General features: G+C 40.6%; 1 protein-coding gene and 1 long non-coding RNA gene across 3 annotated transcripts; one reads left to right on the top strand and one right to left on the bottom strand.

Moving 5' to 3' along the window:
- The first annotated feature begins 569 nt into the window (after window positions 1-569).
- Window positions 570-16,336, top strand: dpys (dihydropyrimidinase). Of its 2 annotated transcripts, XR_002202903.2 has the most exons (11): window positions 570-653; window positions 5,250-5,510; window positions 6,428-6,586; window positions 6,770-6,949; window positions 8,137-8,326; window positions 8,804-8,960; window positions 9,180-9,321; window positions 10,011-10,153; window positions 14,231-14,438; window positions 15,792-15,983; window positions 16,020-16,336. XR_002202903.2 is itself a non-coding variant. In XM_020091427.2 (10 exons), the coding sequence occupies exons 1-10, from the start codon at window positions 648-650 to the stop codon at window positions 15,849-15,851; spliced, it is 1,506 nt and encodes a 501-aa protein (XP_019946986.2). In that variant the 5' UTR covers window positions 570-647; the 3' UTR covers window positions 15,852-16,336. The 2 variants fall into 2 exon arrangements, 1 of the variants encoding a protein (XP_019946986.2); XM_020091427.2 differs by having other exon boundaries at window positions 15,792-16,336.
- On the bottom strand, window positions 2,286-5,378 carry LOC109632236 (uncharacterized). Its single transcript, XR_011245933.1, has 3 exons — window positions 5,238-5,378; window positions 4,066-4,148; window positions 2,286-3,969 (listed from the first exon to the last, which is right to left on the bottom strand). It is a non-coding gene; the product is annotated as an uncharacterized lncRNA (long non-coding RNA).
- Window positions 16,337-16,478: the final 142 nt, after the last annotated feature.

Below are 16,478 nucleotides of genomic sequence, written 5' to 3'. Positions count from 1 at the left end.
CAATATCTATCCAAACAATGTTTCTGTGCAGATCTGGATCTGGTAATTGTAGAGGTGGGTGTCTGTGCGAGGCAAAGCACGAAGACTGGCAGTTCTTATGTGTTTGTGTATATACATACAACGTGATTCTACAGAGATTATGGTGACACATCTACACAAAGGAGTGAATTAGTCATCAGTTCACTGTACTGTGGAATAACTGGTCTTGCGGGTGCTTGTGCCCAGAGCTCTGTAGATGCCAGTTAGGAGGGAGAGCAGATTTATTAAGCTTTGGTATGGGTGTGTGTGCAAATCTATCTGGATCGATGCAGAATGATATTTATGAGCATGTGCAACTCAGTGCAAAACAAAAATCCAAATCTGTTGAATTTGGGGGGGGGGGGGGGGGGGGGCTGTTGGGCTTTGGTGGAAGGTGTGTGCTTTCTGAACACTATTCTGATTCAGTTTTGTGTTGTTTTTGTTAGCATGAAGGTTTCCTGTGCTGCTTCCTGTCCGTCAGGAAGTTGATGATCATTTGACGGTTGGAGGCATGCAGGGTGAACTGGGTGGAGCTTAGCATGGATGTATGAGTTGTTAGTGGTTGTGTAGTGCGTTGGAGCAGATGCAAATTGTCCACATTGGCTAATAAAACCTACAGTAATCCAGTCATGCAGGTAATTCATTTTTCCAAGTACCTCCACTCAGGCACTTTAATTTCCTAAAACAGCTTGTTGGTGAATCTATGTTGCATTTTGTAAGAGAGGTTAAGTTTATGTATCTTTAATGTTTAGCCCAGCTACGTAAAAGGAAAATATTGAGTAAAAATAGATTTGCATTTTAGTTTTACATAAATGTAGGACGAGCAAGTGTGACAGGACAAGAAAATAGATACATTGGAATTATATATAAAAGAGGGAAATGGAAAATATCAGGCACCATTTCTCAGAAAAACATATTTTGGTTTACAGAGGAAAAAAATTAAAATAGTCACAGAGACTTTCTGCAGTGCTGTAGGTGCAGACTGATGTGTGAAGTGAGAACTCAAACACACTAAACAGTCCTCGTCCTGCATGAGCAGAGTGAGCGCTGATAATAAGTCTGAACATGATCTTACTTTTCCTGCATGCTATGCTCTTCTAATGCCAGAGGTTTACCATGTCAACTCACTGAATCCCAGTTTGGTTGAAAAGAAATTGACATCAGTGTTGGTTTGTAGTGCTGAGGAAATAAAGTGATAACAGCCTTCCTCTAAATCCAGCGGAATGGCAACTTTCCTCATTCAGCAACACAGAGACTTTTGAGGAGATGCCATTGCTGCCTCATTGGTTTTTTTTCCCTCCCTCTGATTACTCCTCTCATCTTATGTAAATCCTCTTAAGTCACATGTTATTGTTTATTGCAACTGTGAAGGTTAGGTGTTCCTAAGCCCTGTGCGTGTGCTTATCTCACCAGCGCATGCATCTTTGTCTCTCCAATGTGTCTTGTTTTCGTAATACACTAATGGATGAGAAAAGTTGTCTGGACTGATGCGGTGCAGACAACCAATCCACTGCAGTAAAATGCTAATCTCTCCCAGTGGCTAACAACTCTTCATGAAAGAGAGGCAGTTGCATGCTCCAGGGATATCACAGCATTATCAGTGGCCTGCTGCATTTGAGGGGATTTTTAAAATAATAGATAGAAACAATTCTAGAACATTTTTTGGAGTGAGCTTCAGTTATTTGGAGTATGTTTGTGTAGTAAGTTTGGACAAGTGGTTGTGGTCATGAGTTTTCTGAGTGATGATCAATTCTCCAATGATGGAGCAGAAGAGCAGAGAATATGTGAACATATGTTTCCAGTGGACTCTTTGATTTTCAGTTATGACACGTGCTTTTCCTGTTCCTGTTTCCATCTATCCATTATCTCTGCAACTTTTCCTTTTTGAGAGTCACCGGGGAACTGAAACCAATCCCAGTCGACATTGGGCAAGAGGCGTGGTCCAATGTAAACAGTTTGCCAGAGCCAACATATAGATACAAACAACCATTCTCTCACATTCACACTTACATTCAATTTACTGTCTCCAATGAAACTAACCCTAATTTGCATGTCTCTGGACTGTGGGAGGAAGCTGGAGTACAAAAGGGAAACCCAGGTAAACACATGGGGAACATGTAAACTCCACACAGAAAGAACCCGGCCCAAATAAGTTTCAAACAAGGAATGAAAAAGGACATGGCAATGGAGACAAAGAGGCCATCACAAAGAAAACTACGATTCCATAGCTTGAGTACATTATATAAATAACTGTCTTTTTATTCTCTTTTTGAGTTCAGATATGTCATGTAATGAAAAAACACTTTCAGTGGAGGACAGTTCCACACTAACTTAGATGATGTTAGATCATACAACTACTAGCATAAACACATTATATTGTGTAGCTGTTCTTTTGTCAGTTTGAGTTTCCTCAGTTGCAGCCTGTTGGAATACCTACAGCAACCAGCAGTGTTGAAACAAAACACCAAAATTAAATGACTACTATGCACGAACCCTAACCCTTTAATTGAATTATTCAAAACATTCAAAATACTGAACTTTGTGTGCAACATTATTCCTACAAACTCCTGCAAAACAACAGACCTAGTTGATAGGACCCGAAGGACTAGTAATGAACATGGTACACTTCTAAATCTTCATCATTCCTTGTTTTAGTGTACTGCTTTCACTAAATAGAAATATTCAATTTGCACCAAATCATTGAAAATAAAGAAGCTAGACACACTTGTTATAAGAGACCATTCATAAAAACAGGAGAGTGTTTTGAACCTTACATCTCAGTCAAGATTCTCAATCATACAGGTTTCTTGTTCTGTGACGAAACAGTATTAAAGGGTTAGTTCACCCAAAAATGAAAATTCACTCATTACTCACCACTGTGCAGATGGGGGGGAGTGGGTGAAGTGTTTGAATCCACAAAACACTTTTGTAGTTTCAGGGGTAAACAGTGTTGCAGCCAAATCCAAAACAACTGAAGTAATTGGTGACTGGTTCCTCATAATGAATCACACAAGACAGTTGTGTTTTAATTGTCATTGGAATCTATGAATACATCAGTCAATGAAAGCACACAGTGTAATATCTATATATGATGCTCAGTCAGTTTCAAGCACAACAACTTTTGATTAGGATTTCTATTATTTCTATTGTTAATTAAAGTTAACATAGAAATGGGCTTGTAATTTATTAATAATCCTAACTCTTATTAACTCAGACTGTTCTTGTACGATTACAACACTGTGCGTGTTTATGGTATCAGATACCTTATGTACCATAAATAACATCATCAAACTTCACAAAACCCTTTAATAGATCATTAAAAACTTTATTAATTTAAAAATGGTTAATCTATCAGCAAAACAAGAAATATGGATACAATAATGTATTAAATCAATCAATTAAATGGGTGCAATTTACAAACTTTGACTTTAAGGACTTTTAAAAGAATAAAACATACAGAATACAGTAATGGATCATGGTGGAGGTAAGCCTCTTTGTCAGACAATATGTGGCACAGTAAAAGATGTCGATGAATCTAGTGGAACAAACATTTTACAAACAGATAGAATTTACAGTAAAAATAGCAGATGATAGAAACATAGTGGAGGCAGTACATGGTGCACTGGTCAGTACACTGTGAGAAAGTTTGAAACCCGAGGAAATGAATATAAACTGTATTCACATTAAAGTGAGCATAGAGTAACACTTTGTTCTTTGGCAGTTGGCATTTCAGCAGTGCTTCAGTCGTTGGTGATACTTGTGGTTTTCAAAATAACTAACCGAAGCCAGTAGAAGTTGGGTAGTGCTACAGTGTTGTCCTATCAAGGCCAGATTGTGATTTAGAGGCATTTAGTAATGATCCCACAGATGGCAGCTGTGCACCATTGGCTCCTCAGTGAAGCACATACATCAAGTGTCTGAACCTGCGGCTCCTCTTGTACAGCTCCGTATCTTTGGAAGCAACAAATCAGTGGTCGGGTAAAACTAACCATGACAGTGCAAACAGCTCAATTTCTGGCTGAGAGGGTAGAGAGGTCGTTCTCTAACCTGAATGTCGGTGGTTCAATTCCAGTCTTCCCCATCTGCATGGCGGTGTCCTTGGGTACGATACTGAACCTCTGAGGGCTGTGCTGTCATAGAGAAAGACCAATTGTCATCCTTATTCAATGATGTCTTATGTTAATATTGTTTTAATTTCAGATCAGTCCGTAGTTCACCTCCTGGGCACTGCCGAGGTGCCCTTGAGCAAGGCACCGAACCCCCCAATTGCACCCCAGGTGCCTTCATGGCTGCCCACTGTTCCGTGTGTGGTCACTGTGTGGATTGTGTTCCGTGTGTTAAATACAGAGGTCAAATTTCCCCATGTTTGCATGTTGCATGCTGTGTGTGGGACCGTAATCTAAATGTGTCTCCTTTCTTTTTCTATTGTCTTCTACTCATTATAGGACTAATTGATATACTTCAATTAATAAAATGTTACACATTTTTACACAGTGCTATTATATATTGTTTCAATAAAATAATACCACTATATTTCAACACTGTTCAGTCACTGACCTTAAAGTAAATATATGTGTAATGTGACTTCAGATGACTGACTTCACAGATTATATCTGCAGTCACCAGTGTCTAATTTAGGAAAACATCAGTATCAGCAAATATAGAAGATGACAGATGGCTTAAAAAACTACTTTCAAGAATCATATAGGGCCAAAAGCAACAACATCAAATACTTGGTATTTGCTACACACTTATGTTTTCAGTTGTGCTGTGATTGTCAGGAAATGAATATTGAATATAAAACATTACTCACTCAATTTCATATCAAAATAAACAGAATACCTGTTGAAAAGTTTCAATAATCTTGTTTGTTTAGAGAGAACGGTACAATCAAACTGATATCTGGGAATGGAATATTATGGTAAATGGAATCCATTTCTACTTCTGTCTTCTACCAACTTGAAATACAATGACTGACAGTGTTTTTCGAAGTGGAGGCTGCTTTAACTGCACTTTATTGACTTGTAATCTCTGACTGTTTACATACATTGCATGAGTTGAGTTGGACATTCACAGATGCAGGAGGAGTCTACACCTCTTTATATACAGTCTATGGTCTACACTGAGGGGTCAGTGTTATCTCAGTGAACTTTGGACCACACACACACGCACACACACACACACACACACCCTCACCACCTCTCTCCTCACTGTCAGACCTGTGTCAGCAGTGCACAGCAGCAATGGAGCCCAGCGGGATCCTGATCAAGGGAGGCACTGTGGTGAACGAGGACCACTCCGCCATCTGCGACGTCTACATAGAAAATGGGAAAATAGTAGAAGTTGGTTTGAACCTCCAGATCCCAGCGGGGGTGCGAGTCATCGATGCCACCGATAAACTGGTGATCCCGGGCGGCATCGACACGCACACGCACATGGAGCTGGCGTTCATGGGCACTAAGGCAGTGGATGATTTCTATATTGGAACCAAGGTTTGTTTTTAGCTGTATTGCATAAGCTGACTGGTCTCTGATGCGTTCAAGTTACATAGAGTTGTTAAAGTGAAACAGCTGGTGGAACCTCATTTCCTTCAATCTTCAAGACTTCTCAGAATCACCTTTGAATTAAATGTGGGCCAAACCACTGGACTCCCCTGCATGTGACTCTGAATATTTCTCTAAACTTTTCTCCAGGTTCGAGGTCAATACACTCTTATCCAGTCTCTGGCTGAATTCTCACACCACATGCAAAACTAAAGATTAAGAACCAGCTCACTGTGGAGGCTTTAGGCACTTTCTAATTGATAGTTTCCCTTCCTATGGATTTGCCACGTGTTGCAGGTCTGTATGCAGGACAGAAACAAAGAGCAGATGCAAAAGAACAAATCTATCATCTCGAAGAACCACTTTTTGAATCCAATTCAGAGTGCACGCTACCAGTGCCAGGATATCAATCAATCAAATTTTATTTCACAATTTGTCTCATAGGGCTGAACAAGGTGCAAATTCCTGTGTTCTTAACCCTCAACAAGAGTAAAGAGAAAAGACCTAATAAAAACCTATTAACAGGGGAAAAAATGTAGGAACCTCAGAGAGAGCCACATGTGAGGGGTCCATTCAAGGAAAATCTGTTTATGAGTCAAAGTCATGCATTCAAAATGTTAACTTACTAAAAGTATAAATAATATCAGCATCACAATATAACTCAAGAACCAACATTTCAATGATGATTTAATGATGTAGCAGGACCCATGATGATGCTGAATGCAGATCCCGTTAATGATTCCATTCTACATTCATGTAATAATTGACAGAAGGTGAAATGAGGATGGATTGTGTCAACGCTTAGCTTTGACTGAAGCAGTTACATTTTAACTTGTGTCTGTGTGCTAATGTTTCTGTTCCATCAGGCAGCTCTTGCAGGAGGGACCACAATGATCGTGGACTTTGTCATCCCCCAGAGGGGCAATTCTCTGCTGGAGGCCTACAACTGCTGGCGTCAGACAGCTGACCCCAAAGTTTGCTGCGACTATTCATTGCATGTTGCTGTCACATGGTGGAGTGACAAGGTGAATGAGCAAAGAGTTGTTGATACAAATAAAACTTCTTTTAACAATGCATAGTGTAGTGTAGTGTGTCATAGACGGCACCATGCAGACGTGTCTGTCTCCTGTTTTCAAAGGGACAAATGAGAATCACTTTTAATCAGAGAAATTCTTTCTTGTATTTCTCCAAACCTTTCTCCCCCTCAGGTCAAGAAAGAAATGGAGACTCTGGCCAAAGACAAAGGAGTGAACTCCTTCAAGATGTTTATGGCCTATAAAGATGTGTTCATGCTGGAGGACTCCGAGCTTTACGCTGCCTTCTCTCAGTGTAGGGAGATTGGAGCTATCGCTCAGGTTCATGCTGAGAATGGAGATCTGATCGCAGAGGTCAGTATGAGCACATGTGAAAAACACACACAGACAGACACACACACACACACACACACACACACACACAGTCGAAGACAAGTCCCCAAACACACAAATACCTGGAATACACACACACACAGTGGGAGGTAATGTGTGACCTTGTCAACAGCTGAGTTGTTTTTTATGTAAGATGCAGGTGCCATAAACCAGTAGTCAGAAAATTCAGGTGTATTTGATATCAGTGCAGAATTAGCATTTTCAAATCAACAATCCTGACAGTTCTCAATGAATAGATGTTTTAAAGGTTCAGTGTGTAGAATTTTGTGATATGTAGTGTCGAAATTGCATGTTTCAGTTGAACACCCCTCACCTCACCCTCTCCTTCCAAACAGGAAAAATAACCTGTGGCACCTGTTCAGTTCTCATAAAAACTCAAAAGGTTTTTAGTTTGTCCAGTTTGGACTAATGTAAAAAACATGGCAGACCTCCGGAGAAAGGACCCCCCTCCATGTAAATATAAAGTATTTCTGGGGTAAAGAAAACTACAATTCATACAATTTAGATGAAATGAACTAGTGAAAACATCCCGTTCACCTAAATCTGACACACTGGACCTTTAACTCAGTGTTTCTTCACCAGCTGGTTGAAAGTGACACTGATTTTGCAATGAGTTCAAATATTTATTTATATGGAAACCTTTCAACCTGGAGAATTTAGGATTGCCACAAGAATTTTTTTTTTTTCACCACTGATATTGTATCCTCTTACATCTGCAAAAGCACATGCACAATTACATCATTTACATCCAATTAGGTGCCCCATTCTAAATTGTAAGCCTTTCATGCCACAGTTTGAGAGTCAACATTTCTGCCCTGGAAAAGCCCAGTATTTCTCATTGTGTTTGTTTTTTTTGAATCAAATGTCATGGCAACAATTCACCACTAGGGAGTAGCAAATGCCAGGAAAGCAACTTGTGGTTCTTGTGGTGGGGAACACATGATTCTTGCTGGGAAGTGTGTATAAGGTTTATTAAGTGTGTGTGGATTGTTAATGTTTCTAGTCACTTTTTTAATTAGCTTTTCACCATACACACAGTGTTTCTGTTGAAATAATGTGTTTTGGCCACAACCATTCCAAACTCTGTGCTTTGCTTTCATCACATTTAACCTTTATCCTTCCTTGATGTCTCTGCTGGGGCCCGACAGGGGGCTAAGAAGATGCTGGCCCTGGGCATTACAGGGCCCGAGGGCCATGAGCTGTGTCGTCCAGAGGAGGTGGAGGCTGAGGCCACCCAGAGAGCCATTACCATAGCTCACTCTGTCAACTGCCCGCTCTATGTGGTCCATGTCATGAGCAAATCTGCTGCCAAGGTGGTGTCTAATGCACGCAGAGAGGGTGAGTGGGAGTTTGCTACCACCTGCTGTTTAAATAGAGGACAGCACGGGTTAGACGATAGGTTTGTCTCTGTCAATGTCAACATTAATTTCTCACTGGTTCCTGATCACCTTCACCGAGCAGTTCTGTTTTCATCTGCCTTTGTTATTTCCTTGTCTGTTAGTTAACTGGAATACACGAAACCTACTTGACAGATTAACTTGGTGGGAAGAACCCATTACATTTTGGTGTGGATGTGGATTAGGAGGCAGATTCATAAATGTTGAAATCGCTTTCTGTAATATTATGAGATTTTTCAACATTATCTTTGATTTCTCAGAGAATAATTTATAGATCTTAATGAAAAAAATCAGCCACGTTTAGGGGGCATATATTTATGAGTGTTTGCAATTTGGTGCGGATCCAAATAAGAATAAAGATCTAGTAAGTTTAAATGTTGTTTTATATGGGGACTGTTAGACTCTCTGTGTGCTACAGGTCGTGTGGTGTTCGGGGAGCCCATTGCAGCAGGGCTGGGTACAGATGGTACCCACTACTGGCACAAAGAGTGGTCCCATGCTGCTGGCTTTGTCATGGGTCCTCCACTGAGACCTGACCCCAGCACTCCTGGGTACCTTATGGACCTGCTGGCCAAGTAAGTGCAACTGAAAGTGTAGCAGGAGGCATATTGGTTACAAACTAATATCAGTAATTTGTATGTAAGAGAGATTTTAACAATATGAGATGATAATGTACAAATCAAATACTCAGACTCAAATGTGTCAACTGCAGAATTTATACATAAGCACTCATTTGCATAGAAGTTTCAAGAATAACTCTAATAATGTGATTTATTTCTCTGTCATCATTCTAGTGATGATCTCAGTGTGACGGGAACAGACAACTGCACCTTCTCCGTGTGCCAGAAGGCCTTGGGAAAAGACGACTTCACCAAGATCCCTAACGGCGTGAACGGAGTGGAGGACAGGATGTCTGTCATCTGGGAGAAAGGAGTGGTAAGTCCTAATCATAATAACTAACAGCTCTTTATCCGACGCTGCTCATCACTGAGTTATTAATCTGAGTAGAAGACATCTGAGCTGCAGTTGCTGCTGTGTAGAGCCATTACTGTCGTTACACAGTTTGCAATAATGTGGGCTGAAGAAAAGAGCACAAATCACCATATAAAGAATATAAATAATGTTTTACTAAATTGTTTTTAAAAAGCCCTGTTACGATGTGTCTTACGTCAGCTTGATAATTCTTACTGTGACTCACAGTCATGGCTGGTTACTCATCATGGATGGGACAACAGTGAGAAGGGGCCATTTAACATTTCTGCGTCATGAATATACAAACAATTTATCACAAGGCTTAATGTCTGACTAAGAATGTGTTTACCCTTTTAAAAAACTGAAATAAAAGAAATGAAAAGTATTTTGCAAACAGAAAATGAAGTAAACTCTTGGAGCTGCAGACGTTGCATTTTCTCGCCATTGTTGTGAAGTGTTTCAGCCCGGCCACCCCAAGGCCACGGGCAAAGATTTACCACATGTAACAGAGCTTGCAAATCACATTAGATGACATTTTGGCAGAAATGAGTTTTTCACTGCTCTGTTAAGCGTTTACCCCCGTCTGCTAATTCTTCACTGTGCCCCACCCCCCTGTACTCTAACTGGGTGCTTTGTGTATTTCTTTCCCTCAGCACAGCGGCAAAATGGATGAGAATCGATTTGTTGCCGTCACCAGCAGCAACGCAGCAAAAATCTTCAACTTCTACCCACAGAAAGGCCGTATCGCCAAGAACTCGGATGCTGATGTGGTTATATGGGACCCTAAACTGACAAGGTGAGGACCCTGACTCCAGCCATTCAGCAGACTGGGAGTAAGCCTTTAAAATACAGCTCCCAGACACTGTGTGTGTGTGTGTGTGTGTGTGTGTGTGTGTGTGTGTGTGTGTGTGTGTGTGTGTGTGTGTGTGTGTGTGTGTGTGTGTGTGTGTGTGTGTGTGTGTGTAATGCACATCCTGTTTTGCTGCAGATGGTGCTGCTGAAGCACTGGGCAAACTGTAAAGCATGTCAAGCTTTCAGTTAAATAAGATGAGGCTTTTGAGCTCAGCAGTAAATGATGCAGTCTATACTGGCAGCTAGACAGAGAAGAAATGCGTCTTTCACTTTGCGCCACATCAACAAACAAACAAACACATAATGCGTGTAAGGTGACGTCTGTGCTGTGTCATCTAAAGCTGCAAATAAAAGCCTAACACAGTTTACACGTTCGTCAGTCGGTTAAAAAAAGACGGGTTATTTTCCATGTTTGGTTATGTTTTTTGGGGGGAAGGGTTTTAAAAATGCTTACATAAGCGAGATGCACACAGCAGCAGTGGGTCTATGCTGATGGCTCATGGTGACGATCTTGAAGATGACGAATATTTCACGTGGGAGCGAAACCAATTTTCATAGTACAGAACACAGGCGGCTATTTTCAGTAACACTTCCAGGATATCATAACTGATCATGTCATTGTTTCTTTGCATTTTCTTATTTTCCTCCTAAAGTCCCCGAGTGGTTGGCAGTATGTAGCACTGTGGAGCACATGTACAGATGCAGGTACAGAGAACAGATTATATTCCAGTAGCTTGCATACTGTAGCACACTCAGACTTATATAACGCAGAACGCCACTGCTCTGCTCTGTGTGCTGGAGAATCTGGGCTGAGCCCCTCAGGGAAGTCACTAACCGCCGATGTGAATTAGAGAAGAACACATTGCATCACTGTGTAATTTGCTGTAAATGAATTCACTGGTAACACAGGGGAAGCTTGTTTGAGGCCTGAGACTTTGACAGTTATGACTGTAGATGAATTTAAAGCTCCTCAGGCTCGTCCTCCCTGGACATCACCTCCGTGTGTGATTGTTTATGTATCTTCCGCCTTTACCACGTGTGCGTGTCGGCAGATGCAATAATGCCTTTCAAGCATGAGAGCGTCTTGTGTTTGATTGCTTGAGCCGTGAATTCATCTGTGAAACTGTGCAATTAATTGCCCTCAGTGCAAGTGTCGCTTCATAACATCCGGGACCTGGGGCCACAAACAGTTGCATAACCAGAAACGCAGAGGAAGCTCAGTCAGTTGCCTTGTGTCTTGGTAATTGGGTATACTTGAATAATGAGGACTGATCTTGTTTTAGTCAGTGCACAGGGCTTCACAAATCAACAGGAAATGTGAATGGAGGAGAAGAAGGCTAAAAAAAGCCATTCAGTGTTTCAACTGGTTGAGTCAAATGTATTTCTCTGCTCCCCACTCAAGAATGATTTATGTTTCACTTCATCAAGTACTGTGTAAAGCTTTCGATACTTTAACGATCAAACGTTGTGATTGAATTCTTCTCTAAGATTCTGACATTTTCCAGAAGTTGTGTTTCAAGCTGCTATAACAGTGGTTTGCAGTTATGCATGCTTTAATTGAAATTTCCCTATTTAACATTTATGAGCAGTATATAAAGATTTAGTGTTTTTCTTTTTGCTTAGCTTTTTCTTATAGCTAACAGCTAACCCCGGCTCTGGGTTGTTGGTGTGTGAAATATGCAGAGAAGCATGTGGCACATGTTCCTGCACAATACACCACAGTGCAGGTGTTAAGCTGCGACAACACTGAGGCAATGACAGAGAGGCCATTCTAAAGGATTGTCCAAAAAATGGTTTCTAAAAATGGACAGTAAAATAAAACAATATCACAAATCACAAGCTCTTTCAACCCAGAAAAGTGTTTGTCCTCGAAGGCAACAAGTTACTTGGCAATAATGCATTTGTTTTTGAAAATTCTTTCAAGTCTTTTCAAGTTATCTATTAGATAGATAGATAGATAGATAGATTACTTTATTCATCCCCAAAGGGAAATGAGGTCATCATAGCAGTTCGGTATTTGGATACAATAAAAATACAATAGAATAGGATAATGAGGTCGAAAAAATAAAAACCAAAATAAAAACACAGAATAGGACAAGGACACTTTAAGAACACAAGATAAATAGGTAGATAAGGTGCAGTGGCAAGATGATAGTAATAGTACTGATTGCAAAAATTACAAATGAATGACTCAAACTGTTTTGTTGAAGTTAAGCCGCAGGACTTTCTGATGTTAAAGTCTGTACTGAACAGGAATACGATCCTTTTAGATGCTGCAAATTTAAGAAGTTAAGCTGTGCAAAGAAAGTATTGGTAACAATTTTTACATGCTCTATAAAAAGTGATCTGGGGTTGTAGACAAACAAAAAGTGAAAACAGAGCTATGTGATGCCCTGTAGGTTTGCATAACATGGTCACGGACAAAAGGACGACATACGTCCTTTTGTCTGTGTAATACATGAATTAACTTGCTAAACAATAAACTTACTAAACAAATCTTTGCTCAAGTACTTATCCATTGGTAAGTGAGCTTGCATCATTACTATCAAAAAATTCTCAACAATATATATTAAAAAAAGACTTAATTTTAAATATCTGCTATTTTAAAGTTGTAAAGAAAAGTGCTTAGATGTAATATCAAGCAAACCAGGCATGTATTATGGTTGTATGATAAAACTGTTATTTTGAAACTTAATTATATATTTACCTTAACCTGTCCTGATGTGTGATAATTAATCAGGAGTATGAGTCATGTTTCTTTATTCAGAAAAATACTTACGGGTATTATTTATTTGAAGATAATTATATTTATTTACATTATTAACATTACACATACTTTACATTATGTAACGCATGCACAAAGATGGCTGGGGGTCGAAGGTGAGGGCGGGTTGTGTTAGGGAGTATTACTGGGAGAGAAAGGTGAGGGTCTGTGATGTGGATAAAGGCTAGGCAGGGGGAATGGCAGAGAGGGTGAGGTTAGGAAGGGGATACAATTCCATTTATGGTTCAGGGTTTATATTTATATCGTAGCTGGTTTGTCAGGAGGCAGATCCGCTCCTCTGTCCCTCTTTCCCTCTTCCTCCTCATTCATCCATCTCTCTGCAGTTTACTCTGCCTCTCCTCCTCTTGCCCCTCCATGGTCTCACACATTGCCAGGCTTTAAAGAGTGTACCAGTTTTCTGATGAACTCGTCCTTGTGTTTGAGCTCCTCCTTGAGCTGCCTCTGTTCTCTATCCAGCAGGTTGACTTGCTCTTTTAAAAGCCCCATGGCTCAGCTCCAGTAGATTATCATCTGGAGATACCCTCCTAAGTAAAGATCTTACCAAATTTGGTTAATCTGTCCATGCACTGTTGAGTTTCTTTGCACACACACACACACACACACACACACACACACCTAACCCTGAATCCCATTCATTGTGGACAGCCTAACTAAACCCTCATCCCTAAACTTAACCTAACTACAAATCACATCTGACTTTCCGACTTAACTCGGAGCTCAGAAATTACGTTTTGCCTTGTTAAGACCAGAAACTGGTCCCAATGAGGTATACTGGTCTTGACAGGGTCAGTGTTCCTAAATAGGTTTTAAAAAAGTACACACACACACACACACACACAAATACACACACTCAGGCAGAGGGGTGAAAACAATGCCCTGCTGCTGACTGCGCCAGCACCCAGGATAATATGCAGCACTGAAAATGTTGAGGTGTCTTTTCCATTGACTAAAAGAAGCTTAGTAAGCTTCTTAGAGAAAAGAGCATTACATGAGCAAACGTTGAATAAATAATACATTACAGCGCTTGTTGCCTCACAGTAAGTGAGCTGCACTAACTACATGCTGTGTATGGGTACATCTTGGCCTGAATCAGTCTGTTTCAGATTGCAACACAATGCATTAAGACTTCACTGTGGGCTTTGTGGGTTTTTTGGTATAAAGCATGTATACATATCACACAGGCTGCATGTGATCAGGAACTTAAGTGTTTGCAATCATGTGGTTGTGTCTTGGTAGGAAAATCTCAGCCAAGACCCACCACCAGGCCGTGGACTACAACATCTTCGAGGGCATGGAGTGTCACGGTGTCCCCGTCGTCACCATCTCCAGAGGAAAAGTGGTCTATGAGGAGGGGCAGCTGAAGGTGTCACCAGGACACGGCAGGTTCATCCACAGGAAACCCTTCTCCGAGTTTGTTTACAAAAGAATCAATCAAAGAGAGCAGGTCAGTCGGAATCAACACTCCACTTATTAAAATGTTATACAGTCTCCTTTAACCATGTGCTCCCCTACCTTATGCACAAAATTAGCTTTCAGCCATTGTATGTAAACGTGTGACTTTTGGAAAAATAAAATAAGAAAACAATATGTAGTATAAATAATATGCAATATTCATCCACGCATGTATCTCGTAAATCAGCTATAATCAATATTCTTTTATAAAAGAGATCATTTGATAACTAAGAACATAGAAAAAAAAGTCTTCAGTTCTTCTTCGTCAGCAACCTTTAGTGATAAATCTTCATAAACATAAAGGAAAGAGGCAGTTAGCAACTAGCTGGTGAACATAGCGAAACACTTATCAGCCGATATTTCTTGCCGTGCTAAGCTAACCATTCCTAGATTTAACTTCATATTCTGGCAGTTGACGACTTGTAACAGGATGGGGGGGTGTCATCCCCTTTAAACCAAAATGAGTAAAAAACCATCCCCCTTAATAAACTGCCAATTCTGCCATCCCCTCTCAGAGAGTGCTGCATGTGCAGACAGAGAATTTGTGTGTGCAGCTGACCATCCTAAAATGAATGCTTCTGACTAAATAATGGGCCACGCAGTTTATATTTAAACGTTGAAACTATATGGTATTGAAAAAAAATGGAGGACAGCGCTCCTTGCCCCCCGTCTCCCTCTCGCTCTCTCTCTTCCACACAAACACACTGACCATCTGTCACAGTCAAAATCACCGTCAGCAGCACAGGAAGAAATCTTACCTGCATCAATGTGCCTGTGGTAGGTGGCCATGCATAAAGATTTTACTGTCTTTGGCAGGCGGGCAGGATTCAGCAACTGTGCTTTTGCTGTACACGTTCAGGCAACAAGTATACAGCTCCTCTTGTGGAGACACTGTCCCAAGGAATATTCACAGTTGATAAACATCCATCCATGCACACACACACACACACACACACACACACACACACACACACACACACACACACACACACTAACACACACAAAATGCTTAAAAGTCAAAGGTATATTTAACAGGTACTTAAATACATGGTACATGGTTATATAACAGTAAATGCACTTTTCTATCTTGATCACCATTCAAAGCTCTTCACACACATTCAGCACAGCTGTTAGGACACTTAGGCATGCTGAATATGGGAAACACGGATCTAACTGCAGACCGTCCGGTTAGTTGGACAGAGGGAAGATAAGGGGGTAAAATGAAAATGCAGTAGAATGGAAATGTTGGGGAGGCATATGTTTAACAGATTTTGTTGTGGACCTGATGAGGAACTCTACACAAAGGTCATTTAAACTTTCTCTCTGCTTTGTATCTGGCCTGCAGGTGGGGAAACCTGCAGCTGTGATCAGAGAACCCTATGAAGGCAAAGTCATTTCTCTGTGAACAACTGAACTACAACATGAAAGCTCCTCTGAGCTCCAGCTGAGTACTATCCAGGAGCTGAACACTGTCTGTGGCAAACGTGACAAACGGTTTTTACGTGTGACATGTCTTCAAATAATGCAATTCTACTCAGTCATTTTAATCACTGTGTGCTGCTAAGCTTTAGAGCCTTCAGAAAACTCAGGTCAATGTCCTGTTGGCAGATAATACCTTTGTTATATTTACTCAACCCTGTGAGGTTTTTCTAGGTCAGAGCCACCTCTTTGCCACTCAAAGTGATATTTGCTCTAACACACACACACACACACACACACACACACACACACACACACACACACACACACACACACACACACACACACACACACACACACACACACACACATAAAAACAGTAGTTATTATAAAAGGATTTGTATCACTTTTATATTGTGCAAATTGTGTTAAAAATATATATAATTGGGTAATAAAACATGTAAACCTTAATTGCCAATTTGCCAGTTTTTTCTCTTTCTGAACATCCATTTACACCCCCTTTTTCTATAATGTTTGTTGTCATTGGCAACAGGACTGAAGGTTCTCCCCCAAAAGCAGCTCTGCTGAAATATTGATGTCAAAGCCCTGACAT

The sequence above is a fragment of the Paralichthys olivaceus genome, chromosome 13 (genome assembly GCF_024713975.1).
Source record: "Paralichthys olivaceus isolate ysfri-2021 chromosome 13, ASM2471397v2, whole genome shotgun sequence".
Lineage (NCBI taxonomy): Eukaryota > Metazoa > Chordata > Actinopteri > Pleuronectiformes > Paralichthyidae > Paralichthys > Paralichthys olivaceus.
This window is presented reverse-complemented; position numbering and strand designations above follow the sequence as displayed.

Coding starts and splice junctions, on each gene's coding strand:
- dpys (XM_020091427.2), top strand. Junction 5,511..6,427: donor ATTTCTATATTGGAACCAAG/GTTTGTTTTTAG, acceptor CTGTTCCATCAG/GCAGCTCTTGCAGGAGGGAC. Junction 6,587..6,769: donor TCACATGGTGGAGTGACAAG/GTGAATGAGCAA, acceptor TCTCCCCCTCAG/GTCAAGAAAGAAATGGAGAC.